This window comes from Opisthorchis viverrini (genome assembly GCF_000715545.1).
Source record: "Opisthorchis viverrini unplaced genomic scaffold opera_v5_50, whole genome shotgun sequence".
Taxonomy (NCBI): domain Eukaryota; kingdom Metazoa; phylum Platyhelminthes; class Trematoda; order Opisthorchiida; family Opisthorchiidae; genus Opisthorchis; species Opisthorchis viverrini.
The window spans coordinates 228,742-250,987 of record NW_008751706.1 but is presented as its reverse complement, the minus strand read 5'-3'; the positions used below and the strand labels follow the sequence as shown (position 1 = coordinate 250,987).

The following is a 22,246-nucleotide window of genomic DNA, read 5'->3' as shown; positions in this document are numbered from 1 at the left end:
TCCTGTTTCCAACGCTGATGACAGAATCACGATATTAATGAACAGATTTCCTTGGTTAAGACAGCCCCCACTGAGCGGAAAAAAGATGTCCGCCCCAAAGTTGAAGAATCAGTCCAACTCGACGGGTGTTCAGAGTGCCAACATCGCTCGGGACTCGCTAGAGCAACATCAAAATATCTACGAGAGAACCTTCCATTTTCAAGAAAAAGAGCAGCATCGAGTTCACAAGGTCTTTGTTTTATTTACACAAGTGCGCCGTCCACCACGAATATGAGTGACGATATTCTTTGGTCGTCTGCCAAAATATCGGAGCTGCATAGCGTCCTGAAGTATCGGGTAGGTAACCAGGTACTAACCATCCCAGCTGATCACCAGAAGTCGCGTCTTCGGACACAGCCAGGTGAAGTTCCGTCGCCAGTGTCTCCAGTGGGATCAATTGGTCTTGTAGACGTCTGGATGTGGCTAAACGCATTTCCAAGTCTGGGTTGGATGTCAGAGCCTCGATCACTGGTTTGTACTGGAAGGATGAGAACACAGAAAAAATTGCATTCCAAAATGTGAGTTCGGGTTTACACTATTGACTGCGGTCTGGTCATCGTTCTGACGACGAGATTTAAGGAGTATTACGATTAAATAACCAGCCGAAATTTTGGATGCCTCAAGCAATACCGGCCGACTCAGAGTTACGATAAAAAACTATGCTGCACGCGGATGAGTCGGTTTCCCGGATGTCTCGAATCGCAACTGACCAAGCACGGTGGAATGGTAAAAGGAGCTAACCCAAAAAACCTACCTGGGCCGGTGCGAGAAACGCATGATGACAGCCGAGCACCGGTTTAGCCACAAAGTCATGTTAAAACACACCGATTGAGTTCGATATCCTTTTAATGTCCGACGTGAGGCTAACAGCAATTCTGGGGCACAAGATAGGCTAGGAAGTTACCAGTTGTATTGTAAATTCAGGCCGGAAGAAGGACATAGCTGCTCTACGCGTTGAAGCATGTTCGTGGTATTCACGAGTGGTCCACTTAGGTTCCAACTAGCTAGTTGGGATGCTCCGTTTAACCCTTTGTGAAGTAAGTTTGCTCACGTAGCGCCATCGCTCCTCTATAGTGGCCATCCCGACACTACCTTTCAATTCAAACCACGACCTTTTCTCCACATCACCGACTAAGGTAGTTCGCCTGGATCAATAAAATGTTGTGCGGACAGACGCCAGATTTCGACACTCTGTTAGGCGGAATTCCACACGGATCCCGCTTTACCGCTCGCAGTCAGGTGCTGCAACGGCCGAGAAGCCCATCCCACGCAAGATTGGCCAATTGTTCCGGACGCTTGCCGGTCAGGCATCAAGCCGAGATCTGATTGGTCGAAAGTCTGGACCCAACAGCCAATCATGACCCAGTGTTGGCTAAATGCCGGTTTCCAATGTCGCATCCAGAATGCGTCAGAATTTTCAGAAAGTTATTGTCGCCTAAGCTATATATATATATGAAGTGTTGTAGAAGTGTTCCTGACTTCGTTTTGGGCGTTAATATACTTTGTGCACCTTTGGTGGTTGTTTTGACGTGAACGCTAGCTTGGGGGGGCTCAGACCGAGAACTAAGCTGCAAGAAATACCGTTACTACACACTCTCTGACCGCATGAGTACGTGGGAAGAACTGTGGAGCCTTTTTTACTGTCAGGAGCTTCAAAGGATGTTTGGAAGTTTGGCTATCCGGTTGCTACACAGAAAATCGGGCATTGGTCGAAACAGTTACGAACTGGTGCTGTTAGCTTTGACCTCGAACACAAGTACGGAGCAGGGGGGGAATATGGTTCGTCTTTACACCAGGATTGAAAAACTGCGGTCGGAATCAAAGGATGCAATCACTGATTAGAAGGAATGGGTCTCGGAGCAGACTGCTAGGTTGTGCAGCAGAATTCTGTGACTTGAGGCCGCTAATGATCTAATTCCACGTTTATTGGGCCATATCAACATCAGACGGTCAAAGACCGGATGTGGTGCCACGTTCTTCTAAAGAAAGGACTTAAGCACACGTTTCATAAAGGAACTACTCACAAGGTTGCTGAAGAGTTTTCAGCAACCTTGTGGGTAGTTTCCTGTATGAAAATATACTGCGATATCTCGAATATCGTGCCAACTGAAACATGAGGTGGCCTGTGTGCAGCACATTCAGTTGTAGAATATCATAAACGAGAGATTCAGTTGGATCTCTCGTGAAAACCAAACTGATTCGCGAATGAGTGTATTTCTGGACATAAGCACAACTTTCCAAAGTACTAACACTGTTGCTACGGTTATTCGGGCCTCATCGTGCACAGTACTACTCTCCCAAAGGGATATACTTCACAATTTTCCACCGCGGATTAAGCAATAAGAACCGCATGGCGTGTCTCCTGTACACAGATGGGAAGATTTCGTTTACCCCCGATTTCTCAATGGCTTTCTTCAGGGTGAAACTGAATCCCCCTTTCATCCGAATGCCCCAGATTTGAAAGTCTTGAGGGTCGCTGACACACCAGCATAATGCGGCACGTCAGTATGATTGTCGTTAGCGTCGGTCATCTGGAACTATCGATTTTCAACACCTATCTGATAGGCCATCATGCGAATAGGAAAACGACGGTACCCAAGAGAAACCCGTGTGTTGCCTCATCTGCCTTCAGTTACGTAACCTTGAACCGACACTTCAACTATGAACGGCCTTAACGAATGGCACTGGATGTGTATCTAAGGATGAATTATCGCCCAGGTCAGGTCACATTTACCGGCTGCCATATCAGTTGTCCCTGAAGAGTTAGTCAAGCAATAAGTCCGAGTCGGAGGAAATTTCTAATGTGTTGTCCCCTCTTGAGAGGCGAACGAATCAGTTGAGGAGTTGAGTTGAGGAACGGGACCTGTTTCCTCGAAAAAGAAATTCCGTGTCTCTAATACTGTCTCCTGTGGAAGTGTCTCTTCGAGGAGAAAGCAGTACTACAGTGTATTAGGAGAACCAGCTTCGAACGTAACTGGACACACGCAAATACCAAAGGAGGGACAGATGAATTCTATTTTTAGTACCACATTTTGGTCCGCCTGGAACTTTCCACGTGAGCTCTATAAATAGCCCGTTTTCGGCTGCACGTGACATGCTCGTACGCATCAGTGCTCAGTAGATCAGCTGATTCGCACGTTCATTGGCTTTCTAGTTTGGTCAAGCGCATCAGGCTACCAAGAGGCTATCCAGACTGTGCTATCCAGATTCGGGTTCGAGGTATTAGGAATGGATTAGGACCTGCGATCGAAGTAGTTCTGAAAGTTAGTAACCGGGATGCCCACCAGGTTAACTTTTTTGGTCACTGAGACGCAGCTGAACGTATGAGCGAACCTACTGCTGGTCGCGTTAAAATATCTACATCCAGGGGAACCAAGGTCACACAAGGAGCGCGTGTGGTCACGATTGACCACTATTCATTTCATGTATATTAGTCGAACGGAGGGGGATCTGAAGACAATTATTAAAGAAAGCGTACCCCCAACGATTTCAAACGAAGTACGCAACCAGCCCAAGTGTCGTCTACCAATTGGACAGGTATTAGACGTTTCGCTCGGGATGCCATCTCAGAAGAGGGGAGGTTAGTTTGTTCCATGTGTTCATTGATCCACTGCGCAGACTGGATCGAAATGGGAGAGGCGAAAAGTAGGCGCGGTGGTTCGTTGAGGAGCATTGTGCAAAGGAATTGACCAATCTGCGAGACGATATTGAGTGGAGCGTGAGATGTTTCATCTTCTTCGGGCGTATATCCCAGGTCCGTTAATTTTTGTCTGCATAAGAAAAACAAGGGGGTGAGGTGGTAGAAGTCCCAACAAAGCGTGCAACAGTGAACCAGCACAGTGAATGAACAGCATACGTACAAGAATACTTGCTTGGACCGAATCAACAACAATGAGGCAATCAAAGCCTAGGCGTGAGATATAGTCACAGACAAATATGTGAAACAGTAAGGAACGAAAACAGGACAAACGCTGTGTAAAAAAATGGGGGAATCACAAACATCCTCAGATGATGGTTTAGAAAAGAAAACGCGAAATTGTATAAAACGGAAACCAATTAGGAAGCAAATGTATAACATGTCTGATTGGTGAGTGTGACCGACCGCCAGGCGTAGGCAGCATGAACGAGGCTGCTCATCAGTCAGGATAGCCAACGTCCAGAGCTGCAGTGGATTCATTAGAACGCGCGGTCGATAGCACCACTGCGTCAGATTTTCATCTTTAAGCGGTCTCCGCACAAGCATTATCCCATCTCCATGCGACCAGTGAGTGGACACCTGCAGTAACCTGTGTTACTGTGCATTCGTACATACTTTACAGTTGATGCGTCACGTACCCAGTCATTTTTGTCTTTAATGTTTTGCCGTCAAGCATTTGATTATTCGAAGTACACACATGCGGACTTTTATTCTTGTACATTAGGACAGAGATCCTAAGTTAAAATAACTCCGAGCTTTGGATTTTACCGCACCACTCATAGCAGTCCCCTCCCATGCTAAGCACAAGTTAACAGTCCCTCTCAATTGAACGTCCACATAAAGGAAACTACTCGCAAGGTTGCAAAATCCGTCGACAGCCCACGACCGGTTTCGCCCTTCTTGGGACTCATCAGGTAGGCGCAGTCTCCGAGTTTCCATCAACCTTATGTTCTCCTTGAACCCAAATTGGACTGAGCGTCCACATATTTAGGTCGTTGTAGAGAAAGGTCGAAAATACACCTGAGGGCGGCGTCGAATTGATCCATGCCACAGAAACGGAGCTATGAGCCGAGCCCCGGGACAGCTTATCGCTACCAGAGGTGCAGCAAAGTCCAGTTTGAGTTGGCACAGTGAACGTCAGGCGTGACTCGAAATTTCGTGCACTCTACGAGAAAACACTCTATGCTCGTGTCTATAGCGTTCTCAAGTGCTTTTTTGGAGGGGAACAATGTGAACAGCTCAATGGTTACGTCACTGCGCTCTGTCCGGACGGACACTAATGTCCACTCGGTGAAATCACTAGTCTCCCACTTTAGCGGCGATCAAAATGTTTTCTTTAGGCAGACATATCACCTGAAACACGCGTCCCAATGACACGAATAATCTAATTCACGTAACAAATCGATAGCTGGTTACTGTGGCGAAACATAGTTTCCGAAAGCAGGACAGCAACCGATAGAGAAGCAGAATGGGAAAGCGAACAGGGGGTATGATGCGACGGAAGTGATATGTCATCGGTAACAAAAATCAGACTGTGAACGATCAACACAGTGGGATACACGCCAAATATCATTATCACCGCTGACAGTTACATGCCGGTAATGAGTACTGATGTCTGGGTGTCACTCTACCCTGAGGAATGAATGTCTCAGTAAAAATTCGAAAGGGAGAGGTGAGAACACAGTGCGAAACCTCATTAAAAACGATAAAATAAGGCATGCTTGAACGGCACCGAAAAAAAACTCAGCGCAAAGTCAGAGTAAAGTGCGGTTAGAGCGGGCTTGACCTACCAACCTTTGCGAAGATAAACCCAGTGCGCAACTTGAGCTAGACAGTCCAGCAAACTGGTGACAGCACGCTCGTCACAGCCTGTAGTGATGTTAGCCATATGCACGGAGGGTCACAGGAGCTCCGGCAAGGAGGGCGCGAAGATCTTCCAGCGTTCAGTTTGAATGAATTCACTTTCATTTCTCGTTATCACGTCACGAACCGTCTCTCCCCCCCCGGGAACCTTTCCCCAACAGCGGCTCGCAACAAAAACCAATGTTTTCTTTGGTAGTTAGCGTTGCATGTAACTACATGTTGTGGCTTGCTGAAAGGTCGTGACACTGTATCGGTCCTTGGTTTCCTGCTCCACAGAATATAGTATATCATAAGGCATGGTAGCTTCAGAAAACTCCTCATTCAGCCAAATGAAAATCATTACAACTGTATTTATAGGGTAGTCAGAATATTCCACAGGGTCGTGCTAGAATTTCCGTGAGGGGGCGAGAAGCGTCAAGTCAAAGATGCTCGATCCGGGTTGGCTGGCATTCTGACCAATCAGGGCATGGCTTCGTTTGGTCCGTAGCCTGCAAGTTGCATCCGTCCTAATGATGTGATGTTCGATTATTAGGGACGGCTGGTCTTTGGACCTTAAATCGACAAGCATCATTTTCTAACCTAGCCCTCGCTTACGCCACTTGTTGTCACCTGCCTATCAACTGCTGGTTTAGTGGCCCAGCAGGCTAGCTAATGCGGCGACTGGATACTTACCAGTGTCCCACGGACTGTCTCACTACGTCAGTCGTGAAGAGGAATCCCGGTGTTGCGTTCCGAAAATCTGAACCGATTCGGGCGTGTTCGGGGGACCCTAGTTCGACAGAACTTGCCATAAAGTGACCTGCTTCTTGTGATTTCTATACGCACAACCATACGATGGTACTGGAGAGTGGTACATTACAGACAGAACTGATAAATGCGGGAATGGGATGCAAACTTAACGCAGATTTGTGTGGAAAGTCAGAGCAAGCGGGAAAACTGCTCTCTGGAAATCGCTAATCCAACACATTGAACGAGGGGGGCGATTGTTCCAACTCAAATCAGTCGCCAAGGAAGAGTACAGTGTGAATGGTGCCAAAATTTGAGGTTAAAGCACAAACTAATTAATGACCGACCCCTTAACCGTGTTGATGGTTGATTGACAGCGGTGTAGAGGACAGTCAGTTTATCATACCGGTCAATGATTATGGCTCGTTCACCCAATAATATCGTTTGCGCAACCAAGCTTCATGGGCGTGGGTAGGGACCAAGAGTGCATTACTCATTCCAGATGGTTTTCACACCCCTCCCTTCCGCAAGGAGAGACACCGGTGCCTGGGAATGGAGGGCTTCGATCAGCTTGGTCGGCATAGGGTGAACATCCGAGTACTGTTTGAAATTTCATCTGCACCGAACTCTCCTGATGAGTAACAAGAACGTCTGGCGCTGACACTCTTGCAGCCGGCCCATAATTTCATGATAGGCGAAAACCACAAAATTGCCGGAAGCGTACGACAGAACGCTCCCAACAGAAAAGAGTGGATCTGTGGAGAATGGCATTGTATATGACCAGTAGGGAGCTCGCGGTCTCCATCCTGGAAAACGAGTAGTACCGACAGCACCCATACGTTTCGTAATCTCCTTCATACCCCTCTGCCAGGTCAGGGGTTGACCACCTCTCTGCTTCTACCACTCTGAATTGAGGATGCAAAATAGCATTCTCTTCGGAGAACGATTGTTCGGTATGAGCAATAGATGGCCTACCCAACGCAGCTTGTGGTGCTGGACACATTCTTCAATGGGAGTATCCGTTGCACAACCGATAACTCGCCTTCTAACTGCATCTTTACGGATTTTCCGACACCAACTCCCCCCCCCCAGCTATGGTCCTGAGACAACGATTGTCGAAAACCTGAAGACGTCTCAGTTCCGCTGCTCGAACAGTTCAAGTCTCACTGCCACACGACAAAACAGTCCAGGCTGATAGACGCGTCTCGTGAGATTCAGGGCATACGTTGGGTAAAGAGACTCGGTAAGAAAAATAACCACGCCGTTTCGATAAATCCTTACCGACTCGCGTGACCGTTTCCTCAAAGCGAATCGCCTACTGGTGATGCAATTAGCTAAGAATAAAAGACCTCGGGAAAATGACATCTTCTGTTTGGGAATTTTCTGTCAGGATGAGTCGTTACACTGTTCAATACCGTACAGAAGTACAGAATCTCATGAACTCAGCTCACCTTAGCCAAGATTCGTCGTAGTCAAACTGTGGCGCAACCCAGTTTTTCTCAGCGTCATCATCTTCTTTGACACTGTCAATCAGATTTGTTTCGAGATTCTTGTCTGTCTTACTGATGCAAATGGTTTGCCGCGATTCGTGAGTGAGGAAGGCCACGAGCAGTCCAGCAGCGCGGCCGAGTAGTCGATGTTGTCCTCGAGCGACCGGCCGTCCAGGATCTGCTTGTTTCGTAGTGAGACCCCGATGAAGGACTCGACCAAGACACAGTAGAATCACGGGCGAAAATAGACGCGCGGATGAAGGAGTCTTGCTGAAGAACAAAGTGGATGTAATTATGAAGAAGAAAAATAGCGTACCTTTGGATTTGTGAACCAAACTGTCCTGGATCCCACTCACGAAAGCCAAAAAACGTGAAAAAAAACAGTGGCGTACCTTCAGAATGTTGGTAACGTAAACCGCGAAAACACGAGAAGCGAGCAAGTGATAAAACCGCTTGGAAGACGTCTGCATATCGTCTGGCTAAACAGTAACAATAAAGGAACAGCGCGACAGATTAGGACAGTTGCCATGGCAACCACGTCTATTGGGCCATTCAGGTGTGAATTAATACAACGATCTTGTTATATATTCTGTCACTGGATAACAATAGCCTGTTCACCATACGAAGCCTGACCCAATCAAACGATGCTCAATGGGAAAGGAGGTTATCCTAATGTATTCTTAAATGCAGAAATTGTCAGAAAGCGTTCAGACATGTGCAGAGAACTACGCGTCCCCAAGGTCACCATCAGCATCACACGTTCTGGATAGCAGCGGGTGCGTTGGCGGCTTAGTGGCATGCGACTAGCGGAGTGGGTGTGAAATTGTTCACGGCAGGAACGTCGACAAAACGAACTAGCGAGTGACCATAGCTGGCCATTCAGCCATCCTACATAGTTACGCGTACGCTCTGTGTGTTTGTCCTGACAAGACAGCCGTGTCTCGGTTTCGCTGTCCTGCGTAGTCTGGCAGGCACAGTTCCGGCGTAACTCACGCTACAACAGAAATTAGGGTGACTCGATAGATATTGTGCGTGATGTGATGACGCGAATTTCGTCTTTTGCTCACTTACGATTCGCAATGCACCCCTGCTTACCTAATTCAACATTGTCCAGACCTGACGAGACAAGCCATGGCATATGGACCCGTGTGGAATACCTTACAATACGTGCAGTTATCATTCGAAGGGTTTGGCCAATATTGATGCCCACCTGTAGCTCCGAGTACCAACTTTGCACCGAGAGCAAATCATGTCACATTTTGTCCCCATCTGGATAGAGAGGGCAGCGGAAAGAATCGAACATTCGAAAAACCGGAAGAACTTTATTTCGTGGCCGTCAATCTGTATCGTTAAGTTCAAATATTATTCGGTTTATACTGTACTCGAGATACGATTTTATGGTTGTTCGCGAATACAAAAGGTGACAGACAGTCTGTCCACCTGTTGGGTCGAGCGGGTAAATGCAGCGCTTCTTACCAGTAAACAAGCCATTCTAACCACGGTGTCAATCAATTTAATCAATTTATCAGCTAAAGACAATGTAGCATATGCACACTGGTTCCAGTGTCGATCACTGGAAAAGGGGAGAGTGCGGAACATACAGCCAAGCCTTGGTTAGTCCGGGAACTGGGTAGCTGAAGGCGATAGCTTTGATGTACGAGCACCGTGGACTACGCGACAAGGCAATAGCTTTGATGTACGAGCGCCATGGACTACGCGATTGGGCCATTTTTGCCAAAGTCATGAAACACTGGTGATTTGAGTCCCGCAGTCCCCATCCAGGGAGGCGGTAGTTGCCGACCCAACCAAGTTTATTGGCTAGTGTTTTCGTACTTCATTATCAGGTCATACACCTCGCGATCGCTTCCACTCAGCATAGGGCTGGGCAAAAAGACCTCCCTGAGGCAGAGCAGGTCATCTAGTATGCGGGGTACATGTCCTAACCTATGAAGTGTGAGCAATTCATCCATCGCCAAGACGTAGCATCCTATGAAGCGTGAATAATTCATCTATCGCTACGGCGTGACACTGTAGGGCCTGAATGAGCGACTCTCGTATACCGTATCTACGATGTCCCATGTTCGACTCTCAGTCGATCCAGCCCGTCGCCCCTGGGCCTAAAAGATCTGGAGGCCGATGTAGGTGTGTTCGGGGGCTAGCCGTCCCTAATAACCGAACATCACATCATTTGGACGCATGTGTCACGTGCAGGAAACGGGCCAGACTAGGCATGCTCTGATTGGCCAGAATGTCAGCCAATCCGAGTCAAGCACCTTGACTCGACGGTCCACGCCCCCTTACGGACATTCTGGCACGACCTTGTGGAACACTCTGTGACTACCCTATATATATACAGTTATAATGATTTTCCTTTGTCTCCATAAAGAGCTGTGTAGAGCTACCGTGCCTTTTGCTATACCATAGTGGGCGGAGCAGGAAGCCAAGGGACCGACACAGAGTTGCACTACCGTCCAGCAAGTTATAACAAGGTGCGACATCGGAAAATCGACGTGCAGTTGGGTATACGTGGGTGGACCTTGACAGCCTGTACCAAACTAAACGAGGGGGTGAGATGGATCAAGTGGTTAGAGCGCGAACTTACTGACCGGAAGGTCCGTGGTTCGAACCCGACCTCTGCCTCTCGATTTCCCCTGCCTAGGTTTGGGCAACCTGGCAGTAACCCAGCCCTCGTGTTCGCTTGGGATGGCATAGCGGGTAGGCACCGAAGGGTGCTTGATTATTTTACCTTATCTACCAAAATAAACGAGCTATTCGGATAGGCTGATTGACGAGGGAGAAGTGTATGCTTGGAACCAAAAGGATTTTCACAGAAAAAAATGAAGCACAACAATTCTGGTTATTGAGCCTCAGTGTGACAGGTTCGAAATGTCAGTAGGTACACTGGAAGGGTTCATGGCTAGCTCAACTGTGGGGGGAGGTGGCTCAGTGGTTAGAGCACGGATTTACTGACCGGAAGGTCCGCGGTTCGAACCCAACCTCTTCATCTCGGCTGCTCTCGTCTAGGCTTGGACAGCTTGGCAGTAAAATAACCGTCCAGCTGTAGCACCCTTTCGGTGCCTAACTGCCGTGCCCCCAGACGGTTGCACGAGGGCTGGGATACTACCAGGTTGCCCAAGCCTAGACACGGGAAGGTGAGAGGTAGGGGTTGGGTTCGAACCACTGGCCTTTCGGACAGTAAATTTACGCTCTAACCACTTGGGCCATCTCGCTCCCAACTTGGCAGTATCCCAGCCCTCGTGTTCGTTCGAGATGGCATGGCAGCTAGGCACTGAAAGGGTGCTACAGCTAAACGATTATTTATTACCTCACTTGAGCGGCTTAACAGTAATGATGAAGCACAGATAAGAGCTAAACTTGACCCTTTGGAGTAGACTCACCAGAATAACTGAAGCGAGAGTATACTGGCACAAAGTTAGTTTCCTTAATCCTAGATTCTTGCTTCCGCAACAAAAGTGTACTCGACACAAAAGGGGAGATGTTGAGTACCGAAGCCGATGTTTATGAAGTTCCGTTTCGAAATAATGTTTGAAAATGCTTACTTACCACCATAAGCTATTTGGAAACAATCCCAGTGGTCGCTAAAACGTGTCAGTTAACCAGACGAATTGGAGGGACAGCGTGGAACACTACTCACCAAAATCGCTGCGGATACCGAACTGGCGCCAAGAGGTAAAAGTCGAAAGATCGTAGCCACGCCAATAGGTTCCCAAGTGACGGGCCACCGTCTCCGACACCACAGCTATCTTCGACAAATACTTCGGTCAGTAAAAACTCCATAAAGCGATTCAACATGTCGTCCGGTGGTGACCACAGTCCCGACACCTGTGGGTTGCTATGGGCAGCCCATTCCAACCAAGGAAAAAGTTCAAAAACTGCCTGATTCACACGCAGAACAATTGGTGGTACTTTCGAAATGGGAACAGACGCTTGAACGGCGCTTGGAGCGGGAACTGACAAGGAACAGAGAGAATAAAACGAGGTTAAATCAAATCGAATTCCCTCGGCCAAGATGGACAGATTATAGGGATTCCCCACCACTCCAGATTGGCCACTTCTGATCAGCTCTGTTACGTTATTTCGTGTTGTGACGCGCATAGAGTGCGTTCCGATTTGCACAGTGCTAATAACTGCGGAAAAAAGGATTTCACTGTCTAAAATAACAAAGAACTTCTACGTTCATGGACGCGCACTAGACTTCTACTCGCCTCGGAGACTTGCTCATAACCGGCCAAGTCAACCGTCACTGTAAGTAGAGAAGCTGTTCACGTTTCAGCTGAAGGAATCCATAAAATTGGAATGGACAAGAACCTAGTTGAGATCAGAATCTCGAAAACTGGAAAGTGTATTACCGATAGGTTCCTAGTACCGTAACACCACGAATGATATGTCACGCCTCTCTCGAAAACCTTTAGTACACAAAGTGGTGTCCGTCAGGGGTGCCCACTTACTTCATTCCTATCTAATTTCGTGATCGATGAAATAATGAATCGAACGCTCGAAGGTCTTCGAAACCCTGGTGATCGAATGGCCTTGTCGATCTGGAATATGCAGACGATGTCGTACACGTTTTCAAAGAGGAGGCGCAGGTGTTTTTGGATAAACTGACCAAAGTCATCCCGTTCTTTCGTATGCACTTTGCACCCACAAAATGTAAGGTCATGCTCGCCACAAAACACGTCGCTTAAAATCCACAACGCAAAGTTGTAGAGCGTTTCACGTACATCGGAAGTTATTTCAGTTCCGATTGTGGTGACAGATCAGGTCAATGCACGAATCTGCAAGACCCGGGTCGCGTTTGCTAATTTGAGACACCTGAATCGTCAAAGTGGTGTTATCTCGGAATATCGAGGCACGTGTGTAGCAGACGACAGTGCGGGTTGTGAGACTTGGTGTGCTCTAGCAGTGGAACTCAGACGTCTTCAGGCGTTCGAAAATCGCTCTCTAGGGACCATAGCCCGTGTAGGTTGGCTTAAGATAATTCGCAACGAGGCAATTAAATAACGAGTGTTCGGTTGTGCAACGAGTAATTCCATTGAAGAATGTATTCAGTGCCAGAAGCCGCGATGGTTGGGCCATCCATTGCGCATGCCAAATCATCGTTTGCCGAAGAGCGTACTGTTATCCGTGCCCAATTCAGAATGGTGGGAATAGACTGATGGCCAACCCTTGACCTGGCAGACGGGTATGGAAAAGATTCCGAAACGGTTGGGTGCTGTCGGTGCTACTCGCCTTTCAGGATGGTGACCGCGTGACCCAATTTGGAGACGCTGCAAATTGATATCAATTTCGTCCTTGTCAGTTTCTATCCATATTGCCTGAATAAGTGTCCTAGGCATCTCGGAATGATTGTAGTAAGCTGGCGCTTATTCCATTCCTCCGTTCACCTTTATTTTTCTTCACAAAAATGCTTTCGAATAAACGTTTGGAGGTGTGGGCATCTCGGAATGATTGTAGTAAGCTAGCGCTTATTCCATTCCTCCGTGCACCTTTATTTTTTCTTCACAAAGAGGCTTTCGAATAAACTATGAATGTACGGCAGCGAAGCATTAGTGTTGAACACTGATGTCATGCTGTCGATGATGATGACGATGATATCATCGGTACTCGGCGCGCTATGGGAGTCGTGAACAATTACGTCCATGTGAATGAACCAAGTTCTCATTACCGCGGCTGCTCATGGTACCTGGTCAGAATGATTGTTCCCTATGGGGAGGGCGGAGGTTTCACGAACATGTTATCCACCTTTGAATAAAGTAGGATGTAAGTTGTCCGGGGCTGAGTCTTCGCGATGCCAAATGTTTCGTCGCGTTCAAATGAAAGTACCTGAGGGTGGCTGGATAGACTGGCACTGGAGGCCAGTTGAGCCGCATTTGGACGCGCTTAGCACACCGTTCAGAGTGTTGCCAGCCAGTTGACATACTGTCACGCAAGCCATCGCCCAAACGAGAGCACATTCGCCTGTTCAGGTGCGTCTGACGTATGGCGTTGCAGCAGTGAGAACATGCTCGCCTACGTCTGGAGTTTGAGTCCCGGCACGACCAAGGATAAGGTCTAACGGGACCTAAAGTCGGGTCCAGTGTGGAACAACCAGAATGACGGACAGGACTGTTAAGATGAAGGGGATGTGTTGTCTTGATGAACGGTAGTACAACTCTGTATCGGTTCCTTGGCTTCCTGCTCCGCCCACTATGGTATATCAACAAGCACGGTAGTTTTAGACAGCCCTTTATGAAGACAAGGGAAAATTATTACAACTGTATTTATAGGGTAATCACAGAGTGCTCCACAAGTTCGCGGTGGAATCTCCGTGAGGAGGCAACAAGCGTCCAGTCAAAGATGCTCGATCCGGATTGGCTGGCATTCTGGCCAATCAGGGTATGCCTTCGTGTGTCCTGGTCCGTCTAAATGATGTGATCTTCGTTTATTAGGGACGATTGGCATCCGGACAGGATGCGAATGCGAACACCACAAATCTCGAAAGCACCCACAACAAATAGTTTCACTAAGAATAAATCACCTCGTACCGGAGGCACGTATGCAAGCTCTAGCAACCGGTGACAAATTCCGATTCACCGAGTTTCGCCAATGACCCGTTGTAATCCAATGTTGCATTGAATCATATTCATCTCTGACTACGATCCACTGGTTGACAGGCCACTGAATCAAACCACATGTGAGGAAGATCACTGAATGCATCCAGTATCCGGTGCTCCTTGATAGCAAGGAAGCAAGGAGATTTGACGGTCAGTTCGTTCCTCTCCATAACACAATTGACTCTAACAACCTTTTTGTCTTTGGTGAGACCAGCGGTAACCTCTTGCAGACAGACACACTGTGGGAATCCAGATAGGGCGGCGAAAAATGTTTATAGTTTGAACGACGCCCTACTGTCCATAACTTATCACACTACGGTCTATTGGGACGAGCAAGCTGCATGTCAGATGACTTATTGGTGTTTACTATCACTGCAACTTGTGTTTCTCAGGTAGATTTGGGTGTCTCTGTTTCCGTTAACCGAAGGCATAGACTAAACTGTCCCCAGTTCGGCATCTTTGGCGGACAGGCGAACAACCCACACGCATGCAGGGCTTCACCGGACGCCACAACCGTCGCATTACGTGGGAATTTCAAGCGCTGATAAAAACGCCCCTTGGATGTGTCTGGACTGAAATTTATTGACGCATGTGAGAAAGCCACAAATGTTTTTTGTTACGCCCCCTGCTTGTACTACGAGAACCTGCTGTTCCCACGGCGTTCAGTAAGGACCTTGTCAAGCGGCGCCGTTTCGAAATTATCGCCAAAAGAGATAGAAACACCTACGTGTCGCAGTAACGAGTCTAAGAAAAAAACGCATGCACTGTGTTCTGGTAGCGTCAGACGAGGAGATCAACATTATAGCCCAACTGGGATTTTGGACTACTCTCCAGAGGACTAGACTAAGTAGGCAGTGTGTCTCCATGGACAAACAAGGTAAAAATCGACCGTCGACGGCTTGTAAGGCGATACAGTACTATGATCAGTATGCGCCCGCAGACCATGGAGCAACAACATTGCGGAGAGTCATAGACCGATCCGAAAGAATGCATCAGGCTCTCTGTGTTTTCTTCGTGACACACAACCGTCGCCAAAGTAGTAAGCGTCCAGAATAGGTAGTCTGATATGTAGAGCTGATATACAGAGCCCAGGAGCACAGCAAAACTGTTGAGCGGAAACATCAGTTCGCGACCCCTTAGGAAACAGTCCAACTCTGAGCAGACTGAGTGATGGCTCAGTGGTTAGAGTGTGAATTCACTGATCGGAAAGCCAGTGGCTCGAACCCGATCTCTGCCTCTCGACTTCCCCTGTCTAGGCTTGGGCAACCTGGCAGTAGCCTAGCCCTCGTGCCTCTCTCTGGTGGCATGACAGTTGGGCACCGGAAGGATGCTACAGCTGAACGATCAGATCAATCAGGCAGACTGTGTAATCTTTATGTACATTGCGCATAACGCCACTAATTTCCAACAGTTAAAAAAACGGTTAACACAATCCTGCAAGTATCTTGGAGATTCGCATTATTCGAGAGACGTGCCCTTGGTAGAAAACGCCGACAGCTTTGCGCAGCCCGTTTTCAGAAGACTGCGAATGAGTTGGGTGAAGTCTCATGGTGTGCGCGCCATTGAAGCGTCTGAACGACGGGACATAAAGTGTATGGTGAAACTGACTAATTTCTGACTACTTTCAAATTAAAAGTAGTACGGTCAAAAAAATCAACTGGCCATAAACCCGCTTGTGGCTAACACCGGTAGAGCTACGACCCTAGCTAGCCTTGGATCGTATAAAACAAATTGAACTTCCAGTGGTGTGCAATATACACCTGAACACAAATAATAATTGAAAAAAGTTGCCAACAACGCACCGGTAGATTGGAGAACGTGCGTGCACCATTGTAGTAAACAGCGCTATATGCTTCATGAAGAAAACTACTCACAGGTTGCTGAAAAACTCTTCAACAACCCACGACCGGTCGCGATATCTCGAATATCATACTAACTGAAACATGAGGCAGCCTGTGTGCAGTACGTTCAGTTGAAGAACATCATAAACGAGAGACTGACTTGAGTCTCTCATGAAAACCAAATTGATTTGCAAATGAGTGTGTTTGTAGCGCCACGTACTGCTCGTGCGGTTTGGTCACGCGTGATTCAAATGTAGGGTGGATTCGAGTCGATTTTAGAGTTTCTGTCGGTTGCACTAACCGCCAAAACGCCCAGAAAAATGAAGGAATCAAGAATGAACAACGTGCACATCTGCGAATTCTAACCGATTTACCGGTTAATTCCCATCTTAAGGGACCCCTTAACGAAAACGTGGGACCCATTCTTTAGCTAAACGGTCTGGATCAAACACCTACCCTGAACCTTTGATTGATCCACCGTGCGATTTCGCTCCCGATTTTTTAGCTTGAGATTTCTTTTCCGAATAAGGCGCATTTCCTGACGCGAAAGACCTGGGTGGAGCTGGCGCTGCGAACCGACCAGAGTTGAGCTGACGCCATCCACGGTCTTCTGAATGCGGGAATCGGAAGGCTGGATAGGAAATACCAAAGTCAACCGGTTCACAAAACGTACAAATACGTTTGTAATGCTGGAAAAAAACAAAAGGTGAATGTAATAGGTCAATTCCAGTGACCACCCAAAAAGGTTACGGCAAAATGAAGGTTCTCGAGCCAGACGTACAAGGCTTTGTGGGAGAGATTGGTAACTGGTACAATCGTACATCCTCTGTACACTAACCAGATATGGGGGGTATATCGATTTTTCAGGAGGCTGGTCATCTACACTTTGCCTGGGGATTGACGGTCCTCCCAGAAGAAATGGTTGGTAATTCAAGAAGACCGGCGATAATCCCTTTCGGAACCTGATACATTTTCTTGGAGGTTTGGTGCGGGAAACAGGGAGAAACCCTTAAGACTACCTTGATTATTGATAGACAGCAACAGCTAGCCACGGGTACGGGACAAAAACCGAATTGTTTTCACACATGGCGAATACCTGAGATCGGTTCTTCGGCGAAGCTCCTTCCTCCTCAACATCGCAACTGATATGAGCATGGGAGACTCCGTACCTATCTTTAGTGCCTACGGGGTCGAAGTGCTTCCAGAGAATTCTTTCACAGATACCGAGTACACAGAAGGCATAGCTCTCATTGAATCTGACACGATCCTAATGCAAAAGAGTATAAATGACCTAAATAATTCTGTTTCCCACCTACCAACTGTGGAGTGCTACCCCAAGACTGGGTGGGCTCGAACCCTAACTTTATGCACCAGCCGACTGAAGTAGTAAACAAGTTAGTCTACTTGGGCGGCAGTATCACTCTCGGTGGTCTGGTCAAAGACGATACTTCCGTCCACATTGGGAAGGCCAAAGAAGCTTTCTTAAACCTGTATCACCAGTGGCGCAGGCGTGGTATCAACTCATATGTAAAGGGTCGAGTTTGAAATGCTGCGGTACGTTCCGTAAAAACACTATTCAGCTGTAACACCCTTTCGGTGCCTAGCTGCCATGCAACCCGCGGGAGGCTGGGAGGGCTGGGATACTGCCACCCAGTCGAGAGGCAGAGGTCGGGTTCGAACCACGGACCTCCGGTCAGTATATTCGCGCTCTAACCACTTGAGCCATCTCGCCCATATATTCCATATTCCATATTATTATGCGGGCCAGGAATCTGGTCACTGAACGCTGATGATACTAAACAAACTTTCAGTGTTTGAGATCGATATTTTCGGATCAGTGCCCAAGTTCTGGTGGGAACACCGGATAAGTAATGCTGAAGAACGTCCGATGGCTTTCGCCCACGATAGATGAACTGACCACACTCCATAGATTGCGCTAGATTGGTCACGTGCTCAATGTGCCAGTCGACTGACGTCCTTGAATGGCCCTTTTGCACAAGCATTTGAAGTGGAAAAACGAACTGGGGGGCATCAAAGAATAAATTGGCAACGAGATATGAAGGCTATTACCAACAAACTCAGTTGCGCTGGTCCCCTAAATGGGGACCCCGGGAAGGGACACACCAACAGTAAGAGACCGTTGTCCGACATGCCCCAGCCGAACGCAAGCATTCAAGCTGTAGCCTTCAATGCGTAGCTTCTCCTCCCGACCTCCCCTCGATGAGAAGTCCACTGTAACTTCTTGATCCACATAGGTCCCAATTGCACAACCATCCATCCTTATCTCCCAGAGAGCAAAATTGTGGCGGATATAACCCTTGTATACAGCTGAAGAAGATGACGATGATATCAAAGAAGGCAAAGGCCATAATTTCACAGTAGTGACTCATCAATGCGAAACACAGCGATCGCGAGTTTGCGATAAAAACTGCTAGCAAGTTGACCTTCGTTGTGTCTAAAATATCTCACCTGTACCGTGTGAGCAGTCCGGTTCAGTTCGGAGTTCACTTTTTCACCGAAGTTCACTGGTTCTAACTGCCACAGATTTATCCGCTGACGACAAGAAGAATATGGGGATGAGAGCCACACGTCAAGGCGATGGCCTAACCAGTCCGTTGTTTGTTCGTACGGAAGTATGTAACTTAATCAATTGCGTGAAAACCAGTTTAGCAGGCATAAAGTGCGACGAACGATATTCAACAATAAACCTGATGCACTTCGACAGTCCACGGCCGACTTCGACCTCCCTGGAGATTATCAAGAAAAGTAGAACCGATCGTGGGCCGTCGAGCGGTTTTCATCAAACTTATGAGTAATGTATTACGTCCATACAATGTATTGCGACACCTCGAATGTCGTGCCAACTGAAACATGAGGCGGCTTGGTGTAGCAGCACATTCAGTTGAGTAAGAACATCAGAAACGAGAGAATCAGCTTAATTCCAGGTGAGTCACCCATCAAAACCGAATTAGTATGGAAATGGGTCTATAAGTCGAAAACTGAATGCTCGTCCGATCGATGATGTCGCACGAATGAGCTAGCTATGTTGGTTCCGTTTTAAGTTGAGTGACTGCTTAGGGACGAGTTGGACCAAGTGGTTGGAGCGCGAATTTACTGACCGGAAGGTCCGTGGTTCGAACCCGACCTCTGCCTCTCGACTTCCCCTGTCTAGGCTTAGGCGAACTTGCAGTATCCCAGTCCACGTGCCTCCTTCGTGTGGCATGGCAGCTAGGCACCGAAGGGGCGCTACAGCTGAACGATGAGTGACTGCTTCCCTGTGCTAAACGGTAAAGAGTGGACACGGCATGACTTGGAGAAAAACCGTGAAAAGCTTTACAAGGGATCTCAGGGGTACTGGTTCATGCCATGTGCAGGACCGGGGTAACAGAGGCTCCACCGATCAATAGCTAGACATCCTCATCAACACGGCCAGTCCAGGTGATCAATGGTCCCACTCTCATTCTCTAATTTACGGTCCGCTATGCATCTAGCCCAAATGCCATGCGCGCTGGAATGAACATGCGCTGGTAAACAATTTGTGATTGGAAAATGCAATGAACTAAACCCAATGCAAAAAAAGATTTTGTGTGAAGAACTCACTCAGGCTTTGCAGGACGATCAGTGATGGCGAAGAGAAGTTGGGGTTTTGCTTCCAAGAGGACGCGCAAACAACGAACGACGGCATAGATGCCGTTGAGTGCGGATGTATCAGGCGAATCGAGGGACAACTCTGATGACAAGGAGAAGAGAGGTTCGAGATGATGCTTGCAGAAAACACCGGGAAGCGGAAAAAATCGCCAAAGATAAAAAACAAAGCCTACCACTCAAAAGACTGTGACCTTCTTCCAGCATTCCAAATACCAGCGCTCGCTCGTTTGCCAACTGTATGAGACCAGGATCTGTCGGACGCGTGTTGACTAGCGTTTGTCCACGACTCCTCTTACGAGCAGATTTCTTTGAAAGGGTAGGTGGTAGGGCATCAGCGGACTGGGCGGTTCGATGAATCATCAGCAAGTTCCTTGATTCCATGTCTAGCAAGGAGAGATCAGCAATTCGGTTGACGCATATGGCCTGCTGTTGGAGTTGACAAAGTGAATGGCCAATCACAGTCAAGTAAGGTTTAGCTGTTGACGACTGAATGCCAGGTTGAGATGGTGGTCGATAACACAGTGGATGGGATCCTCCACCAAAGGCTGCGTTCATAGAGTACTGGTCATTGAGGAAATGAGCCAAAGTTGCTTCCAGTAGGCGAATACGGTGCATGGAAACATCTCGTACGGCTTGCTAGCAAAACAAAAGGGAGGCAACAACAGCGGAGCTGGGTAAAGAATGGAGCCAGCTTATGCAGAGAAACCCCTCTACAACGGACAACCTCCTCCTTTTAGGATATTCACGCAATGAGTCCCGCTACTCTTGATTTCCACAGTGGTACAACCAAAGATGTACAACCTGTTGTCTGTCCACGAGGTTAGAGAGAAAACACACAGCGATGAGCACTGGTCATTTATTGTGCGGGGTTAAGCGCGAAGTGCCGAGTGGAGACAATATGACATCCGGGATGGACGCGACAGATAGGACTAGCCAATACTTCAATTGATTGATTACCAGCTATCTTACGATAATCCCCCAACGTGTATTCGAATCCAGTAGGGTAAACAATTGTTTATGCTCGAAAAGAACCACTAAACACAACGTACTCTACTATGTATGCATTGGCCTGTAGCCTCATGGGAGACTGCGTCTTGACAATAGCAGTCTCACTATGAGCTGACGAGTCGCAAAGCACAAGGACACCACAGGACAAGGTAACCATGTACAATGAACGGCCTGCTTCCCAAGAAATCGCCATGAACTGTTTGACGCAAAATTGTCTGCAGCTAATTTGGGGATTCAGCCGACCAATCGACTGCTCTAGCTCATTATCTAGTGAGACTGGATGTGTTCTCCTGCATCTGCTTCGAACTGACGCCAACTGTGAGGTAGGAAATGGATGACTTCGCAGAGGGGCGCCAAAGACTAGAAAAAGTTTGGGTGTCGTTGGTGAGGTTCACCTTCCCGTGTAGGGTCCTTAGACGAGTTCGTTTGATTTTAAGATATAGCTGTTAAACGGCGCCAATGTTGTTCGTGAAGTCATGTTCTGTGCATATTCTCGAAGTAAGCGTCTGGGAATGTACGCGCACCAGATTGAGGCTCGAGATAGCTCAGTGGTTAAGACGACAGCTTACGGACCGGAAGGTCCATGGTTCGAACCCAAGCGCAGCATCTCGACTGCTCCTGTCTAGGCTTGCACAACCTGGCAGTACCCCAGCCCTCGTGCCTCCTTTCGTTAGCACGTCAGCTAGTCACCGAAAGGATGCTAAAGCTGAACGATTTGATTTGATTTGAGGTCCATCCCCTTTCTACTCTTTTCTGTATAAACAATCTGAAGTATCAGTGTCAAAAGTGATACTGCGGTCTACGATGCCGTTTTGTGGACGAAATTAACAGTCCAATTTGGGTTCAAGTAGATCATAAGGTTGACGGAAACTCGGGGACTGTGCCTACTGGATGAGCCCAAAGAAGAGCGAAACCGGTTGTGGGTTGATGAAGAGTTTTCAGCAACCTTGTGAGTAGTTTCCTTTATGGAAATAAAATGTGGTTTAACCTTTATTGGAAAAGGTTGACAGGCTAACCAACCAATTGATCTAGCTCATCGGTCAGCTGATCACCTATCCAGACTACATACCATACAGCACCGATCAAATACTTTGAGAAATGTTCACAGATTAAATAACCCACATTTCAGCGGAAAAAAGGTTTCAGTTTTTATAACCCTGCTTCAACAAAATGTGGTATTGGTAAATTTGGAAATCTGTCAAAATAGTAAGTCAGTTGTGCTTTCTTTGGTTACTTATCAGCTCGTCAATCTAGGCGATTAACTCGTGGACGTTTCCTCACCAAAAAAAGATAGACCATAGAGCAACACAAATCACATAC

At 47.6% G+C, this 22,246-nt stretch overlaps 1 protein-coding gene across 1 annotated transcript in view; it reads right to left on the bottom strand.

Moving 5' to 3' along the window:
- Positions 1–238: 238 nt before the first annotated feature.
- Positions 239–22,246, bottom strand: part of T265_13261 (hypothetical protein) — a gene marked incomplete at both ends in the record, with an annotated part of 26,767 nt that continues 4,759 nt past the window's right edge. Inside the window, 7 exons of the mRNA XM_009168010.1 lie at positions 239–517; positions 3,518–3,809; positions 7,777–8,085; positions 11,471–11,786; positions 16,727–16,959; positions 19,871–20,000; positions 20,092–20,554. Of these exons, the coding sequence (XP_009166274.1) occupies positions 239–517; positions 3,518–3,809; positions 7,777–8,085; positions 11,471–11,786; positions 16,727–16,959; positions 19,871–20,000; positions 20,092–20,554 (2,022 nt within the window). The remainder of the gene's footprint in view (positions 518–3,517; positions 3,810–7,776; positions 8,086–11,470; positions 11,787–16,726; positions 16,960–19,870; positions 20,001–20,091; positions 20,555–22,246) is intronic.